Source organism: Phycodurus eques, chromosome 9 (genome assembly GCF_024500275.1).
Source record: "Phycodurus eques isolate BA_2022a chromosome 9, UOR_Pequ_1.1, whole genome shotgun sequence".
NCBI classification, from domain to species: Eukaryota; Metazoa; Chordata; class Actinopteri; order Syngnathiformes; family Syngnathidae; genus Phycodurus; species Phycodurus eques.
Window position 1 is genome coordinate 25,294,552 of NC_084533.1, and position 21,429 is coordinate 25,315,980.

Here is a 21,429-nt window from a genome sequence, read left to right on the forward strand (position 1 = left end):
CACTGCCATATAGATGCTACTGTTAGCACGTCTATAGAGTTTCCCATTTTGCTTTAGCATTAGTGTTAAGATAGCGGATTTAAAGACAGCTGTGGTTGTTTTAACCACCCTATGTGTAAGTCTCTCTGCTTTATGATTAGTTTGACAAACTTCAACTGTCAAAAAACAAAACAAAAATAAATAAATAAATAAAAAAACACACACACACATATATATATATAGAAGCCTCTTTTTTTGAAGAATTGTTCACTATGTGTGCCAAATTGCTGCGTGTTTTGAAGTGAGTCCAGTACACTTACCACCATTATTTTTGCAGTTAAAGCAAAACACACACACACACACACACACACACACACAATAGAACCACTAGCACATTTTTTTCTCAGGATGGCTCACCTCTGATCCACTCATACTGTTAGCCAACAAGAAAAACAAAATAAACTATAAAAAAAAGGAGAGAGCACCGCTGCCAAGAACCTAAGAGGCTGGTGGGGGTTCCTGGGCTTTTTTTTTTTTTTGTGGGGTGGGTGACTTAGTCTCACGCAACACATGCGGCGTCTGGTCCTCGGGAAACGGAGAGGTCCTTCCCCCGCAAGGTCGGATTACACGCAAACCGCCGCCGCCGAGGGATAACCACTACCATCTGGACTCACCTTCCATGTGCACCTCGATGGCTTCCACATGCAGGGCACCTCCTTGTCACACACATTTTGCACAAATGGGCACACACACACACGCACACACAAAAACACATCATCATTGTACCTTTAAATACCCTCACTCAATCGTGTCGAATGACAAAACTGCTATAAAAATTATATATATATATATATATGTATATATATATATATATAGCCTACTTTTAAAAGAGTCATTCTTTTAAAACGACTTCTACCTGAAACATGAATGTCAAATATTTATTTGCCATGGCAAGAACATACAAGGAATTTGTCTCCGGTAGCTGGAGCCGCTCTACTACGACGACAGATTGGCATTTGACAGAAAATACTTTTGAGTTGTGCTTTTTCAATTGATTAACTTCATCAGTTTCCTTTTTCTGTCAATGACAGCAATGCGTCCAGGCCCCGAGGAAGGTTGGCTGACTCGGGACTCCAATTAGAACTTGAAGAAGTCATTAGCCTTAAGGTTCATACTTTTTCCAATCTGTACATAAGTGTGTCCAATAAAAACAAGTAATTGTTGGTGTGGTATTAGTTTCAGCAGACTGTTTGTCTATTTTTGTGACAAGTTCACATTGGAAGACCAATTTATTTTTTTTAAATAACTTAATTGGCCGTCAGATATTAACAATACTACGTCAAAAGACACGCGACAAGGCTAATAATAAACTAGCTTTTGGATTCAAATATACTGTGCACGTGGCGACGCGGAGTTAACGTCTTTTGCGGATGATGACATTAAAGCCGTTCAGCTTAAAATGCGAAATATCGGCCGATACTGATCAGCCCGATCAAATCGGTGTAAAGTCTAGTATTGACATATATGACCTTTGCCCCCCCCGTACATGCGTGCGTGCGTGCATGCACACACACACACACACACACACACACACACACACACACGAGAGATTTTAATCAACAAATTCACCTCAGGAACGGGGCTGGGGGGTTGCTTTTTGTTTGCGAGACGCTTTCGTGGTCGCCTTGCACGATGAATCACCGAGTGGACCGCCCAAGTCCGAGAACCTCGACCCCCCGTCGCCAATAACGCTAAGTGTGAAACGCAATCTGCTACATATGCTTTCATGTAAACACCTGAATGAAAACTGGCCACGTTCATATTTTCCCATGTTGACATGTTGTTATGACTTTGCGGATGATTTCACTGAGAATAAAAACAATAATAATAAAAAAAAAAAAAAAAAAAAAAAAACAGCAGAGGAGATCACATTTCATCTGAGATTTTATTTTAAGGCCATATTACCCAGCCACAGGTGTAAGGTATAATATATAGTGGATGCACAAAGTCTACACACCCCTGTTCAAATCCCAGGTTTAATAATTTAGGATAGGATAAATGTCAAAACCTTTAACATTAACGTGACTTACAACCAATACAATTTGATTGAAAAGAAAAAAAACAAACATGAAATATTTTAGAGCGGGGAATTAAAAAAACAAGCAAACAAACAAAAAAACAACTGCGATAATGTGGTTGCCGAAATACGCACATCCTCATAACTGGGCATGTGGTTGTGTGAAAAACTTAACCAATCACATTCAAACTCATGTTCAAGGCAGGGGATGCAAGTTTACAAAATGCTCACAAGATTTCAAAGTAGCCTCATTTAATGTCATGTTCATATAAAATGTAAACATTCATAAGCTCAACCAAACGTTGCCTGTTGTAGCAGATCAGACGTGCACAACAATCAGGATTCATTTTGGACTTCTTACATCCTCTTTTGAGATTCAACTGTTGGACAGATGGTCTCAAGTTCTTCTGCAAATGATCTTGATAAACTTGTGAGTTAATGTTTACATTGATGATAGCAAGCTGTCCAGGCCCTGAGGGAGCAAAGCACGACCATACCATGATGCTCCATCGACCATGCTTCACACTTGGGATAAGGATTTGATGTTGGTGTGCTGTGCCATTTTTCCTCCACACATGGCGTTTGTGTGTTCCTCCCAAATAATTGGGCTTTGGTTTCATCCATCCAAAGAATATTTTGCCAATGGTGCTATGGGACATCCAAGTGCTCTTTAGCAAATTTAAAACATGGATCAATGTTTTTTAGACAGCAACAGCTACCTCTTTGGTGTTCTCCCATGAACCACACTCTTGTTTAATGTTTTACGTAAGGTAGACTCTGCCAGTGATTTCTGTAAGTCTTCAGCCAGTGATTTCTGTAAGTCTTCAGCTGACACTCTAGGTTGTTTTTTGTTTTTGGTGTTTTTACCTCATTGAGTAGTCTGTAATGTGGTCTTGCAGTCTTCATTACAGGAAGGCCACTCCCTAGAAGCAAGCAAAAATGCCGAACGTTCTTTTTTTTTTTTTTTGAGGATGAACAGCTATACTGGTAGAGATACTTTTCTAACCTTATCTAGCTTCATACAAGTGAACACTTCTTAAGCGGAGGTCTTCCAACAGCTCTTTTGAGCGAGACATGGTACACATCAGGCAATGATGTGTACCATGACACGAAACAATTCTAACGTGCGTTTCCTAGTGGCCAGAAGCGCTTTAAGCCACACCTCCAATCTTGTCTCAATTAGAATCCAGGTAGGTTCACACCTGACTCTGATTAGCTCTTAAAGAACCCAAAGTCTATACCTTTTCATCCCTATCTTGGGAATGGTAACATATTCTTATTTAGATGGCCCGACTACATTTTATTACCATTTTATGCAGAAATACCAAAGGGTTCACACACTTTTTCCTCCCACTTTATTCAACAAAATGTTTTTTTTCCCCAGCTTTAAATGTGAGTCTACACACACGTGCTGCCATTTGAAGTGCCTCTGATTAACCCTAAATGAAGTTCAGCTGGTCTAGTATGCTTCCCCCCCCCCTTCTTGAAACGAGTGTTGCACTGATCCATGAATTTTCCACCTTATGCGGTAGTATCATTTTCTGCCGCAACAGAAGACCCAGCATATGTCTAACCTGTGTCTTTTACACATAACCCAGTGAAGCCGGGATAATGCCACAAGTTTCACACAGCATCCCCTTACACACAAACAGTGTCCTGCCTCGGATACTTGAATATAAAATCACAGAGTCAACTTCATCGGCCCACCACTCCATGTCAGAAGCGTTCACCCAGAAGTGACTCACTGGGTGCAGCAGCAAGGCATCATGGGAGGCGGCGTTCACGCCTGTGAATGATTCCGCCACCTCGAATAAATACACATCAGCTCCTCCGGGGAGCCGGGCGCCGCTTTTGCTTCTTTCTATTAATCCTCAGCGGCGGTGATTTATCGCAGCGAGCTTGTCAACAGCCACGCGTGTGCTCCCACGGCAGCACGCCATATACGAGAAACACCAGAGTTTAGCACTCTGCCTGTTTATGAGCACTTGCCTCCACACTGCTGCTGAATATACGAGCTGCTGCGCTGCACACAACTGAAAACAGGCACGCTGAAATTATCTTTTGGTCGTGCAACGGATGCAAGCGCGCATTTGCATTCGCCAAGGTGAGAGGGAGGCGAGCAAAGAGCAGTGTGTAAATTATTTTTATGCCCAAGCACACGCGGCTGTGCGTGCGCGCGCGTCCAAAAGGACTGTTAAACACTGCCACCTGGTGGAGAGAAATATACTGCACGCTTCATTACTACACTTGAACCAATAGATTTTGACTTTTGAAAGATAGTGTATTTTTCAATAAATCATTTTAGTTTAAGTATTTCGTAAACTTGTAGTTTTTATATTAATCATTTTGTCAAGAAAACAGATATTTGTTTCCCTTAAAAAAAGGTGCTGTATAATAATTACTGGGATGGTATCATTAGTTTTAATCACTAGTCAGGGCTAATTTATTAGTATATGTTTAAAAAAAAAAATCTAAATATGTATTAGTTAATTATAGAAATTTTAGCCGTTATAGCTAATATTTTGGTTAAGTCAAAATATTAGAAACAGTCTGTGGTGTATAAACAAAAATAAAATATAAAAGCTGGAAGAATGCTCAGTTTTGATTGTCAGTCAGAGACCCTTATTAGTTATTTAAGGTAAATGTATCTGCTATATCTAATGCTTTGGTTACCCCATGCAGTGACATTATATGGTCAGAATATTAGAAACAGCTTTCCATGTGCCAATGATGCCTGTAACCACAATAATAAAGTGTTACGGTATTGTTTTTGTTACTAGATCTCATTGGGTTGTGTAGCTAATGTTTTGGCCCATCACTTGTTTCACCCCAATAAAACTCACCATTGAACATCATATTGGTCCTTTTATTATATTTTGTAATCATGTTGTTGAGGAGCATCCAATGCCGTAACAGCAATACAGACATCCACAGCTAGATAACGCTGTTGTCCTTCATGTGACACTGAACCAGTTACCTTTTGTTTTTTTTCCTCTCTCCTCGCTTGCCTTCAAACTCCATGACCCTGTGAGCCTTCTATCGCTTCTCCATCGTTATCTTCTCGCCACATCCCCATCCGTCCGTCCTTCCGTCTGTCCTCTAGGGCGCTGCCACGGCCTGAGTTTCCCCACCACAGGTGACCAGCTGCATCAGGCTGCCCGACGCTGGCCTGTTGACGCCCATGGCCCACTTGAGGAACATTCTTAAGCGGGAAAAGGAGGCGAGGAGAGGTTTAAACATGGCCGCAAACACATTTAAAATGTGGATTTGCATCCCAGTGAAACCTCCACTATGCGTTCACGGACATCAGTGTGATAGCAAAATTTGTTTTCCCCACTGGATATAATGTAAATCTATCATTGGCATTCTAAACTGTTATGTGTGTACAAATAAGCCATGAACCGTAATGAAAAAAAACAGTTAACCGAGTATTAAAGGAGACATATTATGGAAGTAATTTCTTTTCATGGCTGCGACCCTGAACAGGATGAGGAGTATAGAAAATGGATTGATTTTATTTAAAAAAAAAATATATAATAAAAAAAATAAAAATTGTTTCTGTACAGTAAAACCCCACAGAGGGAATAGTGGCAATGCCCTGCCACGAGTAGCGGGAGAAAGAAAGAGGGAAAAAAAAAAACAAAAAAAAACAATGTTTCCAACTGCCAAATTATTATAGGGAATATTAATATTGATAATAATAATAATAATCATCATCATCATGCTTGTAGTTAGTGCCATGAAAAAGTATGTGCCCCCTTCTTTTCTCAAATTCTCTCTTTTTTTGTATAGTTTCCCCACTTTAATGTTGAAGGTAATCGAACAAATATAAATATACAAAAATAACCAAAGTAAACATAAAATGCAGTTTTTAAAGGGTGATTTTATTTAAAAACCTCTTGAAAAGCTACCTAGCCCTGTGTGACAAAGTAATGGCCCCCTAAACGAATTACTGGTTGGGCCATCCTCGGGATCAACAACTGCAATCGAGCGTTTTGGCAATGAGTCTTTCACATCTCTGTGGAGATATTTTGGCCCACTCGTCCTTGCAGAATTGTTTTAATTCTGCAACACTGGACAATTTAAGAGCATTAACGGCCTTTTTAAGGCCATGCCCAAGAATTTCCATCGAATTGAAATACAGATTTTGACTTGGCCACTCCAAAACTCTTGATTTTTTTTGTTTTGTTTGTTTTTAGAAGCTATTCATAAGTTGACTTTGTGGTGTGTTTTGGATTTTTGTCCTGCTGAAGAACTCATTTCGTTTCGGCTAGAGATAAACTGATGGCTGAATATTCTACTTCAGGATTTTCTGGTAAAGAGCAGAATTCATGGTTCCATCAATCAACAATAATCTCCTCCTCCTCATCATCATCATCATCATCATCATGGATGTGTTACATTCACACCAAATGAGACATACACCTTCCAAAAAGTAAACATTGGTCTTGTCAGTCCATTTAATATTCTCCCAAAGTCTAAGGAATAATTCTGATGTCCCCCCCCCCCCCCCCCCCCCATAAATAAGACAAGCCTTTATGTTCTTTTTGGTCAGCAGTGGTTTTTGCCTTGGAATTCTGCTATGGATGCCATTTTTGCCTAGTTTCTTTTCTTTATTGTTGGGTCATGAACACTGACCTTAACTGAGGCGAGGGAGGCCTGCAGTTCTTTAGATGTTGTCTGGGTTCCTTTGTGACCTCCTGGATGAGTCATCTCTGTGATCTCGGGGTCATTTTTGTAGGCTGGCCACTGCTGGAAAGGTTCACTACTTTTCCATGTTTTGTCCGTTTGCAAATAATGGCTCTCACTGTGGATTGCTGGAGTCCTCAAGCTTTAGAAACGGCTTCGTAACCTTTTCCAGACTGATAGATGTCAAATACTGTACTTTAATTCTCATTTCTTCTTGAATTTCTTTCGATCGTGGCACTTTGTTGCAGCTTTTTTTTTTAGATCTTTTGGCAGACTTCATTTTGTCAGGAAGGTTCTTTCTCAGCTTTCCAAGAATTGTGATTAGCTAAAGTGAATTCATGATTAACAAGGAGGGCAATTACTTTTCCACACAGGACCAGGTAACTTTGAATTATTTTATTTTTTAATTTTTTTTTTTTTAAATCCACAAATAAATAAAATGAGTTAAAAATGACATTTTATGTTTACTTGAGTTATTTTAATAAACTATGCAAAAATTTATTTTAGGAGGAGGCAAATTCTTTCAGGGCACTGTATAACCAATGTTATTTTGGGGTGTTTTTTTTGGGGGGGGGTGACAATTTTGGATCATATAACAAGCCCGCGGTAAAAATGACCCATGGACATGACTGCTGTTCCTGAGAAATGAACATGACAGGAGGCGTAATGCAAACTCCTTCACTGCTAACAAAGGCAGCATCTCAGGAGTTATGATGCACGGTCATCACGCGCAAGGTCATTATGCTAATAAAAAAGGAGAATGACTGAAAGGATCGCCATCGCTTTTCATTTTCCAGGCGGATTTTTTTCTATTTGCTTCCCCTGGACCTGCATCTAATCTTAATCTATTCCCTCCTGGTAATCTGGTGTGGATTTATATACATCCAGCATCTATTTTAAGGCATCTGCATTTGCTTTTCCCCCATGCAATGTACATAAAAAGAGAGGTCATCATAAAATGAGCAAATAAATTAAAATCAACTTAAATGACTACAGTTTACTGCTATAAAACCTTTAGGAACCTTTTTTTAAATTCATGCTTTAATTGAATTTCTCCAAACCCATACAAGTAAGTATAAGGAGAAGTTAAACACTGTACAATAAAACTATTACTCTACCTCATACCAGATAACTATGAGTGGTAGATGGTAATATAATAAACTCATACTCACTCTGCAACATACTCCAGAGGTGTCCACGTGCCAAAATCAGCGTCCGGCATGAACTTCCTGTTCATGGGTGTATCCAAGGTAACCCTGTTGTGAAATGGATTGCAGATGACAATCAGGGTGAGCAGCAGCAGATGCGCCTGGCTCTGACTCATAAAAGGCATCAGTGTGTGCAACTAGACCGAGTCAAATACGTAAAATGCTTTCAAACCTGTCCAGTAAAAAAAAAAAAAAAAAAAAAAACATAGTAAAACATACAAAGTAATAGGAATAACATTTTAAGGCCCCCCAAAAAATTTTAGTTTAAAAAGGGGAATAGAACGTTTACAAAAAAATCTCTGAGATTTGAATACAATTCTTTTAAATAATATTTAGTTTTTAATTTAAAAAAAATATATCCAGATTTGAGTAAAATATATTTATAAGAAAAGATGCAAGTGGATATAAAAATTCGACACAAAATGTCAGGTTTTTGTGACGTAAAAAAAAAAAATGACACCAAGATAAACTTTTCCACCCTTAATGTGACCGATAACCTGTGACACTAAATTGAAAAAATAATAATACAAACTTTCAGAATGGGAACAAAGATAAACAACTGAGATAATGTGGTTGCACAAGGGTGCACACCCTCGTATAACTTGAGAAATGACTGTGATCAGAATTAACCAATTACATTCAAACTCGTCTCATATGCTAGTCAGCACACACCTACCACCATTTAAAAATATCCCTGATTAAATCAAAATACAGTTATCCTTCTTCTGACATTTTTGTAATCGCATCTTACGTCACAAGCCATGGTCCGCAGAGAGCTTCCACAGCATCAGAGGGATCTCATTGTTCAAAGGTCAATAGAAGGGTACATAAGAATTTCCAAGGCATTAATACCATCAAACACATTGACATTACCAAGTACTGGACGTCCTTCCGAAATTGATGAAAAGACGAGAAGAAAATTGATCAGAGAGGCTGCGAAGAGGCTGACGGCAACATTGACGAAGCTGCAGGAATTTCGAATAAGTACTGGCTGTTTAGTACATGTGACAAGAATCCCCGTCTTTTTCAGACAGTATGTCTGGGTTACGGGTATACAGCATACACAATGGTCATCACCAAAAGAACACCACACATACATTGAAGCATAGTGGTGGCAGCACTTTACTTTGGGGCTGTTTTTCTTCAGCTGGAACTGCGGCCTTAAACAAGGTGGAGGGAATTAGGAACGGTTACAAATACCGGTCAATATTAGCACAAACCTTCAGGCTTCTTACTAGAAACAAAAAAGTCAGGAAAAGCCTACTAGAACTTCAAATGGTTGCAAGTGCGTGCTCACTTCCATTTAACATGATTTTGAATGTGATGGGTTAATTCTGGACACAGACACATCCCATTTATAAGAGGGTGTGCACACTTTCAGTTGTTTTTTTGTTTAGTTTTTAATTCCCCTCTCAAAAAGAGTGTTTCATTTAAAATTTAAAATAATTAAAATTTAAAAATAAACAGTGGGAAAAGTTTTAAAATGATTTACTGTAATTTCGCGTGTATAATGCGCACCCATGTATTATACGCACCCCCAAAGTTGACCTAAAGATTCCGGAAAACCCTTCTACCGACAATGCATGATTTTGCTTCTACTCATATGATCAAAACACGAAGTATTATCTGTACTTTATTTTTTTCCTAATAATTATTCTCAAGTTAAGCACTGCATTTGAACATCTAATACTTTCTTGCTCTTATTTTGAAATTCACAGCCCTACTTTTATTTAGTAAAGGAGAAAATGCACAATAGTGCTCATATGTTTGATTACCCAGGCAGAATTTGTAAGATGTGAACAATTCTTTAAACATGAAGGACCAGTCAAAACACATTTAATTTTATTTTAATGGGATTCAAATTAAACTGTCAAGCATTTCAAAAAAGGATTATCATTAAACAAAACATAATCATAAAGAAATTAATGATGGTTGCTGTTCAGTCATGAATTGTATTTAAAAAAACAAAATTGTTCACAAATTCTGCCTGGGTATGTAAACGTATGAGCACAACTGTACATAAAGTATATGCAGTCATATGTAGCCCTGTCATATTGTAATGAAAGTGTAGGCTAAACCTTTTTCATAACCATAATTTATATAAAATAAAAAACATTTTTAAATTTGGAATTTCAGTACAAAGCTTAAAAATGAATATGCAATACACAGAATCAAGTTAAGTTCATCCTTGGGAGATAAGAACATTTCAAGGTAATAAATCAATGTGGCAGTTAAATTAATAGTATAAACAAAAGCATCAAAAGTTGCAGTTTTTTTCCCCGTCAGCAATAGGTTATTACATTATTTTTAACCTTCGCGTGTGTGTGCATGTGTGTGTCTGTGTGGTGGGAGGGGATTGATTTGTACAGCACTTTGAGGTGCATTCAACGGTTTGAAAAAAACTTCAAAATCCATTTGATTTGATTTGCAATTGGATTTTGTTTGGATTTAGGATATTGCATTGTGCAGGTGTACCTAATGTTGTGGCCAGTGAAGAAAACAAAAAGCCGCCACAAAAGGAGCCACATGCTTGCCTTATGATGCCAGGCAGCACCGGTCATGTGACCTGAAGTTGGTGCATGGGGGTTGAAAAGCAGCAGAAATGCAAGTCATTGGGCTAATGCAAAACAGATGTGACAGCCTCCCTCCAGCAGGCTGCTGCTGTTGGTGGAAAGAGCAACCAAATAGAAAGCGCAATGTAGATACACCCTCCTTTTACAAAGAAAGAACATTCTAGATATCCATGATGATTGTGCAAAAAGAAACCGCTCAGCGACAACAGACTCATCAGTGATCTGCCATTTATAACCTTATTTATGATGATTGTCTGCTGCTTATCTGTCCAACATGATGCGACGCGCGTGCAGCACAGGGCTAATTACAGTAACCGTCTTTGCAATTGTTGAAGGAAAAAAAACCAAAAAACCCTCTTGTTCGTTTTAAGGTCATTGTTAATATGCCTTACCATATATGTGTGTGTGTGTGTGTGTGTGTGTGTGTGTGTGTATATATATATATATATATATATATATATATATATATATATATATATATATATATATATATATACACACACACACACACACACACACACACACATACATATATCTTTGTTACTGTAAGTGTGTATGTGATTGCGTACACCACACTGCCCCTCAGAGGTCAAGACCTGCATAGCAGTTACTTTATGTAACCCATTGGCTAATAATAAATTGATCATTTTTTTTCGTACCTACTGTAGCTGATTATTGTTCTCTGCTTGAGTAATATCACTTTTATAACATTCCACATTACAAAATATTTAAATTATGTACAATTATGGCGGAACGTTGGGCGACTGGGTAGCACATCTGCCTCAAACTTCTGAGGACCGGGGTTCAAATCCTGGCCCCGCCCCTGTGGAGTTTGCATGTTCTGCCCGTGCCTGCGTGGGTTTTCTCCAGGTACTCCGTTTGCCTCCCACATCCCAAAAACATGCATGGTAGGTTGATTGAAGACTCTAAATTGCCCTTACGTGTGAATGTGAGTGTGAATGGTTGTTTGTTTATATGTGCCCTGCAATTGGCTGAAGACCAGTTCAGGGTGTGCCCCACCTCTCACCCGAAGATAGCTGGGATAGGCTCCAGCATGCCCGCTCCCCTAATGAGGATAAGCGGTACAGAAAGGGGATGGATGGATGTACGATTATCGCTGATCGGATCAGACTCATATCGGAATAGACCCAAACTCAAGGCTGCAATATCGGTATTGGATCGGAAGTGAAAAAGTTGGATCGCAACATCCTTAATAAATAATACACAACTATTTTACTGGTATATTATAATCTACGTTGAGTTAAACTGCAGATGAAAACAAAACATTGCAACTTTAATTTATCTGAGAAACTGTTTTCGTGCATTGGTAGGTGCTGTTGTTTTGGTTAGCAACATAGTTTAATGGGCTCCACAATTAACTGTTTGACTAATATGATGAGAGTCTATTTGAGAAAGGCGTTTCTTCAACTCCAGTTGATGGTACACCTGCTGACTAATTGGGGTCCAGCATCTATTAGTGGACGGGGTCACTATTTGATAACATAAAATAGGAAAACTGGCATGACAAACTAGGGTTCAAACACTTACGGCAAAATGGCCACCGCAGCGGCCCCTGAAGGCATCCCGCTGTTTTTGACGGCCAGACTCTGACATAGCTGGTGCACAGCGGCCTTAGACATCCCGTAGCCAATCATGCCTTAGGGTCAACAAAGAAAAGCGGTGGGGGGAAAAAAATCAAAAGCAGTTGGATGAGAATGTTCTGTAGCTTCAGCATCTGGATGTACTTAACGACGCCCCCCCCCCAATAATGTAAAGTGGCTTGCTGCAGAATCCCAAGAATTCTTGCTTGGGGCAGTCTGGTGGCCCACCAATAAAGAATGGATCAATGGAAGCGAGGAGAGTTCTCTTATAAGTTCATTACGATCGTTAAATGAGTCAAATGTCCAAGATAGAATGCAAAATTGATGCTAAGCTGAGGTTAGCCTTAAGCGCGGACTTGTGCTATGAGACAGGATGCAAGTTCGAGCCCCCTGCACTATTGAAGATAATCTAATGCGCTTGTTTGCCTCTACAGCACAAATTGAGGATCAATAATGGTGTTCAATGTGGAAATAATGCGACGAGGGGATTGTGAAGAAAGATTTTTGGAAGAAAGATGGGGAAATAATTGTTCACATTATTTTGTACAGTTAAAGCTGACAAAATGACTATTTTTAAACCATATTTTTTGAAAGATCTTTAAATAATAATAGTAAGTCGAGACTGGGAGACTTTACCTATTCAGCTGCCGAGTGGGGTACACGTGTTAATTCAGGTTCAAACAACATCATCAAGGCCAGTGAATATAAATAATCTTTATTGCGAATTTTTTACTTTTTACTATTTTATTTTTAATAGTTAGATTTTATTGTTATTATATAAATATCTTTTGTTAGTTAAACTCATTAAGGGCAGTGCCACAAATTACATTTACAGGACTTTTTCGACTAAAATATAAAAATATATACACGATATCTATAGATATCTATATATATATCTATATATTACATAATTATATTTTAGTTAAATTTAATGTTTTGTAAATCATATTTTTATTATTTTATTTTTTACTGTATTTTATTATATTTGCTTTATTTCATGGTAATTTTGTATAGTATTCATTTTTGTTAACATACTACAGGCTTACTCAGTCCACATGTATTATTTTATGTTTTTTAATTACATTAATATTTTTATTTTATTGTTATAGAGCATTTTTTTATATTTCAATTTTAATTGTATTATATTAATTATTTTAGTTCAGTTGTTATTTTGTTACATTTACAATTTTAAATGTTAGTTGTATTAATTATATTTTTGGTTTTTATTTTTTATAGTTATGCATGTTTTGCAAAGTTTATATTCAGAGGAACTATAGTTCAGTGTCAAACCACATGCCTAATTATTACTATTTTGTTTAAGTTGCCTTTTCCGGAAATGACTTTCTTCGGGCTTCTCTTTAGCTAAAACAGTCAGGGGTTCGGCTCCAGCGGCACGTGCTACTTTGCCGTCCACTTAACAGCCTACCAATGCGGTCAGAGAGTGATTTTAATGCCATTTCTTTTCATGTAAGTAACACTAGAGTTATCATGTTTTCGAAAGACCCAAGCATTATTCTGTACTCCTACAAAGTCTGCAGCATTTGGAGTTTCAGAGGCTCCCCACGTGAACTCTGGTGAACTACTTTCTAAATATTGACTCAGCTTCACTTTGCCAGTGATCAAAACGAGGCGATTGGGTCGCGGCCAGGTCAGCGAGCCGGCTGATGGACAAACGGGCCGATCAGCGCATCGACTTTGTTTACGAAGCACAGAATTGTCCAAATTTTTCCCCTCTTGCTCAGATCCATTTTATCGGCACATCTTCCAATAAGAGAGTTGATTCCGTGCGGCGCTTTCTATTACACACATCATCTGTATTGACAAGACAGACAACAAACGTAGATCAATAGGCTCACATGGACGAGGATGGTAAACACACACGCACGAGTAGACCTCACCTCCGGTCCCCGACAGAGCGGCTTTGGCCCCAGCCAAAGTCAACAGACCTCCCGGTTTCAGGTGCACAGCCGCCAGGTGGCTGGAGATGGTGGAGGTCCACACGCTTTGTTTCCACATCAGATCCGTGTTCTTGTACAAGTCTGAAGAGCAAGAGCACACATTTGTGATAATCTGAGACACAGGAGACATCCAAGTTGCATTCTGATGAAATCTTTGTATTTTAGGGGTCCCTGAACATGAACGCCCCCGTCCCTAAAATTGGTTGAACATGGCTAACATGACTGGACGCAAGAAAAATGATCAAGAACCCACGCCTGAAATTGAACAGGAAGTCGGCCATTTTTAGTTAAAGTAGCCATTTTGTGGTGAATACCATGGGGCTCATACTTTGCCAAACTCCCGTTTTAAGAGCGCTGCATTGGTTCCCTGTGTGTTTCAGGATCGAGTTTAAGGTGTTTGTAATAGTTTTTATGTCTTAACGGTCTTAGGCCCCCATATCTATCTGATATGCTTTTCTAATATCAAGCCTCGTGGGTCCTGAGGCCCTTTAATTATTCCAAACACTAGACCAAAAACCTATGGAGCGGCGGCATTCAGCCATTCTGGTGTCCGCCTCTGGAACAGCCTGCCAGAGGCCATCAGCAACGTAGAGACTGTTGATGCTTTTAAAAGGAGGCTCAAGACTCATTAGTTTGGTTTATTTTTTAACTGAATTTTTTAATTATTTATTTTGCTTTTAACTCATTCATTTATCTGTTGAATTATTTCTTATGTATTATTCATTTATCTATTTATGTTTTCCATCCTATTTTATTGTATCTCCCTTTGTTCACTTTTTATCCTGTCCGGTTGTCTTGGAGTGTTTTTAAGTTTTACTCCAGTGTATCCTCATGTTTCCCTCGGACCAGGGGGGCTTTGCACAATGTGGGGACGTGTGGTGGAAATTTGACATTTTAATTTCATATGTATAAATAGTTGGGTCTCTGCAGTGCCTGCCCACCCATCAAGCATTAATTTACACAATCAAGTACATATTCTGTGCTGTGTGAGCAGTGACTTGTTTACATGAAGGCAGGTGAGTTCCCGGATTTCAAGAGTCTTGATATGTTTGTTGTAATTCTTAACCAAAACTAATCACAGACATGATATTAAAAACATGGAATTCGTTTCAAATTGGGGAACATTTTCATACGGCTGTATTAAGATGCCCCAAATCTCACCAAATGTATTAACCAGATTTCATTTGCTTGTGCAAAGCAAACATATTGACCTCTTACCTTTGGAACTGCAGTTTCCTCCCGCCCATCCGCCAGCCACGCACAAAATGGCGTCCACCTTCTGCTCGCCGAGCAGCTGGGAGACATCTGCTGTGACCTATATAAAAATAAATAAAAAAATTAACAGTAAAATATATGTAAAACTAAATCCGTTAAGACATCAAAAACAGATCATGCACACTAAGGCTAGATGTGGGGATTATTCACATTTTCTAAAAATAATCTGTCAGCTGATGCCTGTGGTCACAAGGCAGCTTGACAACAAAGGGTCTTTCTCAAATGTATTCTCAAAGCAGTAAATGTACCGTTTTATAATTTCAAGAAATGTATCAATAGTCGACTTGTTTAAATGTACAAGCATGTAGTAGCACGGCCATTGAGAAAAATAATTACGCGTACTTGTGCCACTGTTTTATAGTATTGTAACATCTCTAGCTCTGAGTGTGGGCCTGATGGCTGGCGGTTGTGACGTCAGTAGAAATGAGCGCTCAAGGGGACAAAGGCAAATTTCAGATGAGAGACCACAGGGTGATTTAAGAGTTGTAGCCGATAGCAGTTCTTGTATGAATGTGCATTGTGCAATGTACTGCATAAGGTAATAAATCAACTGCAGTGCATCAGTGACTGTGTCATACTTTAACATATACATGGGCATTACAGTATACACTGATCAAGGGGTTGCCATATTGCTAACCCTACATGACAAAAAAATAGACAAAACAAAAAAAGGCAGCCGCCCGCACCAATTAAAAAGGAAAAAAAAAACGCACGCTCCTGCCAGGAACCTGAACGCAACACCAAGAATCATACGCTCGTTGCCAGTAGCGTGAACGCATCACCGACGGCAAAAAAAAAAAAAAGAAGTTCCAACCGCGCGTCGTTAAACACAAAAGTGAGCAATTTAATATCGTCACGTTGTACCTGTAGCTGCATGCAAGTTATGTGGCGTGGCTGTCTGCCATCACTCACCTGGCCCGCCTGCTCGCAGAAGGAGTCAGTCAACTTGACAATCACGTTCTCGTTAGCCTCCTCATTAGCACTCATGTCGATATTGGCCACCCACTGGTGATTTAGAACAGGACAAAAAAAATAGATTGAATTCGCATTTATTTTCACTCCCCTGAGATAAGTGAACTCGTTGAAACGGTGGCTAGCTGTCAAGTTAGCCTTTTTGGCTAGCACGCGTACACTCACCCATCCTTTGGATTTGAAATGCTCCACACACTTGGAGCCCAGCGCGCCTCTTCCGCCGTAAACTATCACTTTGTTAGCAGCCATGCTTCTGCCGGGTGGAGCGAGCCGAGGCAGAGGCAAATAACAGGCGAAGAGGGAATGCGGAAGGAAGGAGACGAGGAGGAGGCGGCTCCCTGGTCACAGCAACAGGTTGGTGGAGCGGAATTGATAGTTGCATTGAGGGACGTACTGTAATTTTCCCTGTCATGCTCATCGTCGGCTTTTACTATTTCCGTGTACGTGAGCACAAAACTAAAAAGAGTTCTTCATCGAAAACGTTGTCATCAAGCAATGGGAAGAGAAGAATGGCTATCATTTAATTTAGTGGAACCAAGTCGGAATTCAGTGGTGTGTGAGATATCCCACGGATTTGAGGTAACGTGTCTCTGGTTGAGCAACAGGTTGCAATACAATTTACTTGTATGCCCGCATTAAACTCAACGAGTGTTTTATTTCACAATTAATCATCAAAGAATGACAAGAAAACTATTGCTATCACGAAGTAGCAATAACCCATTGTAAAGTGACAAATGAAAAATCCCACTTTAGTAATACCAACCAAAATGTATTTTGACTTTAAGGGGCCCTCATGAAAAGCCTGGCAGTATTTATTTCTTTTTTTTATTGTGTGTGTGTGGCTTGTTTTGTGCCAACCATCATCTAATTTCCATTCAGCGGACACTCGGACAATGCTGGTTGAAATGCTGAGGACACAGAAAAGAGCAGCATCATTGTTGTCATTATCTGCACTAGTCTGTGCCAATGCTACATGCCTCACGCTCATGAAAAACACACAGTATTGTGTATGGAGGGCTCTAATGTGTATCACATTTAGCTGTATATGTACGACACATGCATATGCACACTGCTGTGAATGCAGAAGAATGGAAAGAAGTGGAGAAGTCTCGTAGCTCTTGAAAATAAATATGGACGCACAACATTGTGGAGCGAATACTTGTGAGAAGCTTTTGGAAAGATTGTTGCTGTTAAAGAACACAGCTTTGTGGAAAAATCATTTGCGAGATTCTCACGGAAATTCATGTTGTTTTTTAAACAACATTGTGGAACGAACACGTGAGAATCTACTGGAACGCGATTCTGAGTTTAAGAACACAATTTTGGTCAGGTGACCAATCAGTTTTGAAGCACACAATGTTGTATAGCGACCACATGTCAAATCATCGTTAAAGCACAGAACATTGTGGAGTGACCGGTCATCATTGATGCACACAATATTGTGGAGTGCTCATACTGGACAGCTAACTGTTGTTAAAACACACAATATTGTGGAGCAACCAATCATTGTTTAAGAACCCATTCAAGCAACCAGTCATCATTAAAGCACACAACATTGTGGAACGACCACAAGTGAGAAGCTAGTGGAATGCTTATCACTGTTAAACCATACAAAAATGTGAATCAACCAATCATTGTTCACAGATACAGCATTATGGAGTGACCTATTGTTCAAACACACAATATTGTGGAGTGAGCACATGTGTCGAATTTTCATTTAAGAACACAATATTGTGGAGAAATCAGTTGTGAAAGCACACGGCATTGTGGCACAACCACATTGTCAGTCTACTAAAGCGTTTATTGTCATTAAAGCACACAACATTGTGGAGCAAATGTGTAACAGTCTACTAGATTTGGTGAAAATAAAACTGGTTTGAAAAAAAAAAATCTTCGTTTCAGTACAGATTTTCTGCCAAAATGAAAAGAGGTGAGCTGTTGTGTCACTGTCTAAAACAGATAAATAACTGGACGAGCCAAAATTTTCTTCAATTAGACCACAACAAAACTGAGATAATTGTTTTTAGCAATAAAAAAAAGAGGATTGCTGTTAGTAAATACCTGGAGTCACTCTTTTTAAAAACCAAAGATCAAGTCCGAAACCTTGGTGATCTGATAGAATCCAACCTGACTTTCAACAGTCATATCAAATCAATTACGTACTAAAACTGCCTTCTACCATCTGAAGAACATATCCAGAGTGAAGGCTTGCATGTGTCAAGCAGACCAGGAGAAGCTCATCCATGCTTGTATCTCAAGTTGACTTGACTATTGTAATGGTCTTCTGACTGGACTCCCTAAAAAGAGCATTAAACAGCTGCAGCTCATTCAGAATGCTGCAGCTCGGGTTCTGACCGGAGCAAAAAGGTCAGCGCATATTACCCCAATTCTAAAGTATTTACACTGGCTTCCTGTCAGCTTTAGAATAGATATTAAAGTTCTGCTACTGGTCTATAAATCACTAAACTGTTTAGGTCCTGAATACATGAATGAAATGCTAATGGAATATAAACCCAGTAGGGCTCTGAGATCAACAGACTCAGGTCAAATAGTCCAAAGCAAACAGCATTTAGCTATTATGCTGCTCACAAATGGAATAAGTTGCCAACAGAAGTGAGGTCAGCCCCAAGTGTGAATCCTTTTAAGTCCAGGTTAAAAACTCTTCATTTTTCCCATGCTTTTTAGAGCATTTCCACTTTTCAATGATATTCCTTGCACTGTATGTTGTTTTAATAGTATTTTTTCTCTCGCTTTGTTTTAAATGTTTATAAGCTGTTTTTTTATTTCTTTGTTTTTAACTGCTTTTAATCATGTAAAGCCAATTGAGTTACCTTGTGTATGAATTGCGCTATATAAATACATTTCCTTTGTTTTGATTTAACAAATCTATTCGTGTAAGTTGACAAGGTGGCCCGGACCTGTCCCCGGGCCTTGAGTCTGACACTGGTGCTTTCGAGGCACGCGATACAACAGGATGTGGTATCAATATCAACTAAGTAAATACAAGGCCAGAATCAGTGATAGCAAAATTTGTTATCAAGACAATTTGAATTGAATACAGGGCCAGTTCCGATATTGATTCGATATCAAGTGTTTACTTGATATGTCAGAATCACTTTCAGCATTAGCATAATTTGGTATCCAGCAGAAACTAAGGAAATACAAGGCCAGTATCGGAAGTGATTTGATACCAAGTAAATATAGGGCCAGACAGTCTTGGTATCGGCGGTGGGTGATTTGATGATTGAGCCGATACTAAGTGAATACAAGTTGCTGCCATGAAAAGTAAGTTACGTCTTGCAGGTTTTGCATCCTATTCCCATTTAGCATTTTGGGTGGAATGCTTCAATTTTCATTGCTAACGCCGTTTTTGAAGCCTTTTCTGGTTGAATCACGGCCGACCCGGATTACCACTACTGCGGCGCTTGTGCATCATCACGGAAGGCAGATAAGAGCGGCATCGGCGGGAGGTTACTGAAGCAGTTTTGTGAGAAAAACAAAGCTTCAAAAAAATAAACAATGATGTCGATTAGTAAATTAATTGCGAAGATTTTGATTCCGATCTAACTTTTTCCCTATCTAAAAAACATTAGTCAACTGTCGAGTCTGTATCAACAGAGTCGGTATCAGCAATAGCGACATTTTGTATCAACCCAATACTAAGTCAATACAGGGCCAGTATCGGTGATAGCAAGATTAGGTATCAATTTGATACTAAGTAAATGCAGCTCCTATCCAAGTCGCCTAATTGCAAGGGATGATACCAGTGATGGCAAGATCTGGTATTGGTCCTATACTACGTAAATACAAGGTCAGCGTCTGAAACGTGGTCCGTGATGGGACGATTTGGTTTCGATCGTATAAAAAGTAAATATAAGGCCAATATCACGATATCAAGATTCGGTATTTATCCGATACTAAGTGTATACAGCCAGTATCGCAGCAGGTAGTAGGTACTAATAATTTTTTTTGCTATGTTGTACCATTAAACATTTTCTAATAGTCTTCTTATGCAAGCTGTGCTTATTTGTATTCATAGAATAGACAGTACAGTATTTTGTATAGCATTTTGCCATTCACGCTACACCATGTTTTTGAGGATTTGCTCATTGTGGCTCTTAAAATGTCTTTTCCTTAGTCAACACTAGATGTCCCCATGAGTCTTTGCTCAAAGTCCAAGCAACTCTCTCAGATAGAATAGAAGGTAGATTGCGCCAATCTTTCACAAGCATGTTTAATGTCTATTCAAGTGACAAGATTAATTGTTAACATAAGACCTGAGACATTAAAGCCTATATGCATCAGCACCATTTCCAAAAACGGATACAAATTGATTCATTTGGGGCATTCATTCACGTGACATTAGTATTTTGGAGCCTTGAAACCACAAACAAAAGTAGATTTTTGTTTCCATCTGAACACTGAAAAGTGATGCAAAGTATTGAGTAAACGAGATGAATACTTAAGCACATCTGATCATTCAGTTTTTGTTTTAATCCTAATTTGTACAAATTTAAAAAGTCCTCAGTATTTCCTTCCTCTGCCTTTTATCTGCACATTTAAGATGAAAAATGGAATTGTTTGGATTGCGGCGGTAATGTGCAAAAAGTAGCAACGTGACACGTGGCCGCCATCTTGGTGAAATTTTCGAGAGAAAAAAAAAGAAAAAAAAAACATAGAATGAGAACTTCAAACACCTTTAAAATACTCCAGAACAAATACATTTGTGAGGAAAAACAAGTGATGACTAAAGTGCATTACCTATTCTACTGTCCACACTGCTCTTCTGACGAATAATGATAAATTTCAGCCACTTAGGTTTGGAGTTTTTTCGGGTTTTTTTTAGCATCAAGTAAAATTAGCTCTGTAGCACCAAATTAAATAGTTACACATTTTATCGTGGTTAAGCTTTACAAGTAGGTGCATCACAAGTTTCAGCCAAATCCATCCAGTAGTTCCTGACAAATAGCATTACTCATGTTACCATGGCAACCATTGGTAACATTTTCAAATCTATTTTAAAGTACATTATGGGTTCATATATTCTGTCTACATTTGAATAGGTTAGCTTCGCAATTTTGCTTTTGGATAAAAATA

At 38.8% G+C, this 21,429-nt stretch overlaps 1 protein-coding gene across 2 annotated transcripts; it reads right to left on the reverse strand.

The window, feature by feature from the left end:
- Nucleotides 1-1,943: 1,943 nt before the first annotated feature.
- Nucleotides 1,944-16,685, reverse strand: qdpra (quinoid dihydropteridine reductase a). 2 transcript variants are annotated; one of them, XR_009769208.1, is made up of 8 exons: nucleotides 16,498-16,685; nucleotides 16,273-16,365; nucleotides 15,304-15,400; nucleotides 14,026-14,166; nucleotides 12,075-12,183; nucleotides 7,918-8,001; nucleotides 5,034-5,258; nucleotides 1,944-2,979 (listed from the first exon to the last, which is right to left on the reverse strand). XR_009769208.1 is itself a non-coding variant. In XM_061685844.1 (7 exons), the coding sequence occupies exons 1-7, from the start codon at nucleotides 16,579-16,581 to the stop codon at nucleotides 5,156-5,158; spliced, it is 711 nt and encodes a 236-aa protein (XP_061541828.1). In that variant the 5' UTR covers nucleotides 16,582-16,685; the 3' UTR covers nucleotides 4,909-5,155. The 2 variants fall into 2 exon arrangements, 1 of the variants encoding a protein (XP_061541828.1); XM_061685844.1 differs by lacking the exon at nucleotides 1,944-2,979 and having other exon boundaries at nucleotides 4,909-5,258.
- Nucleotides 16,686-21,429: the final 4,744 nt, after the last annotated feature.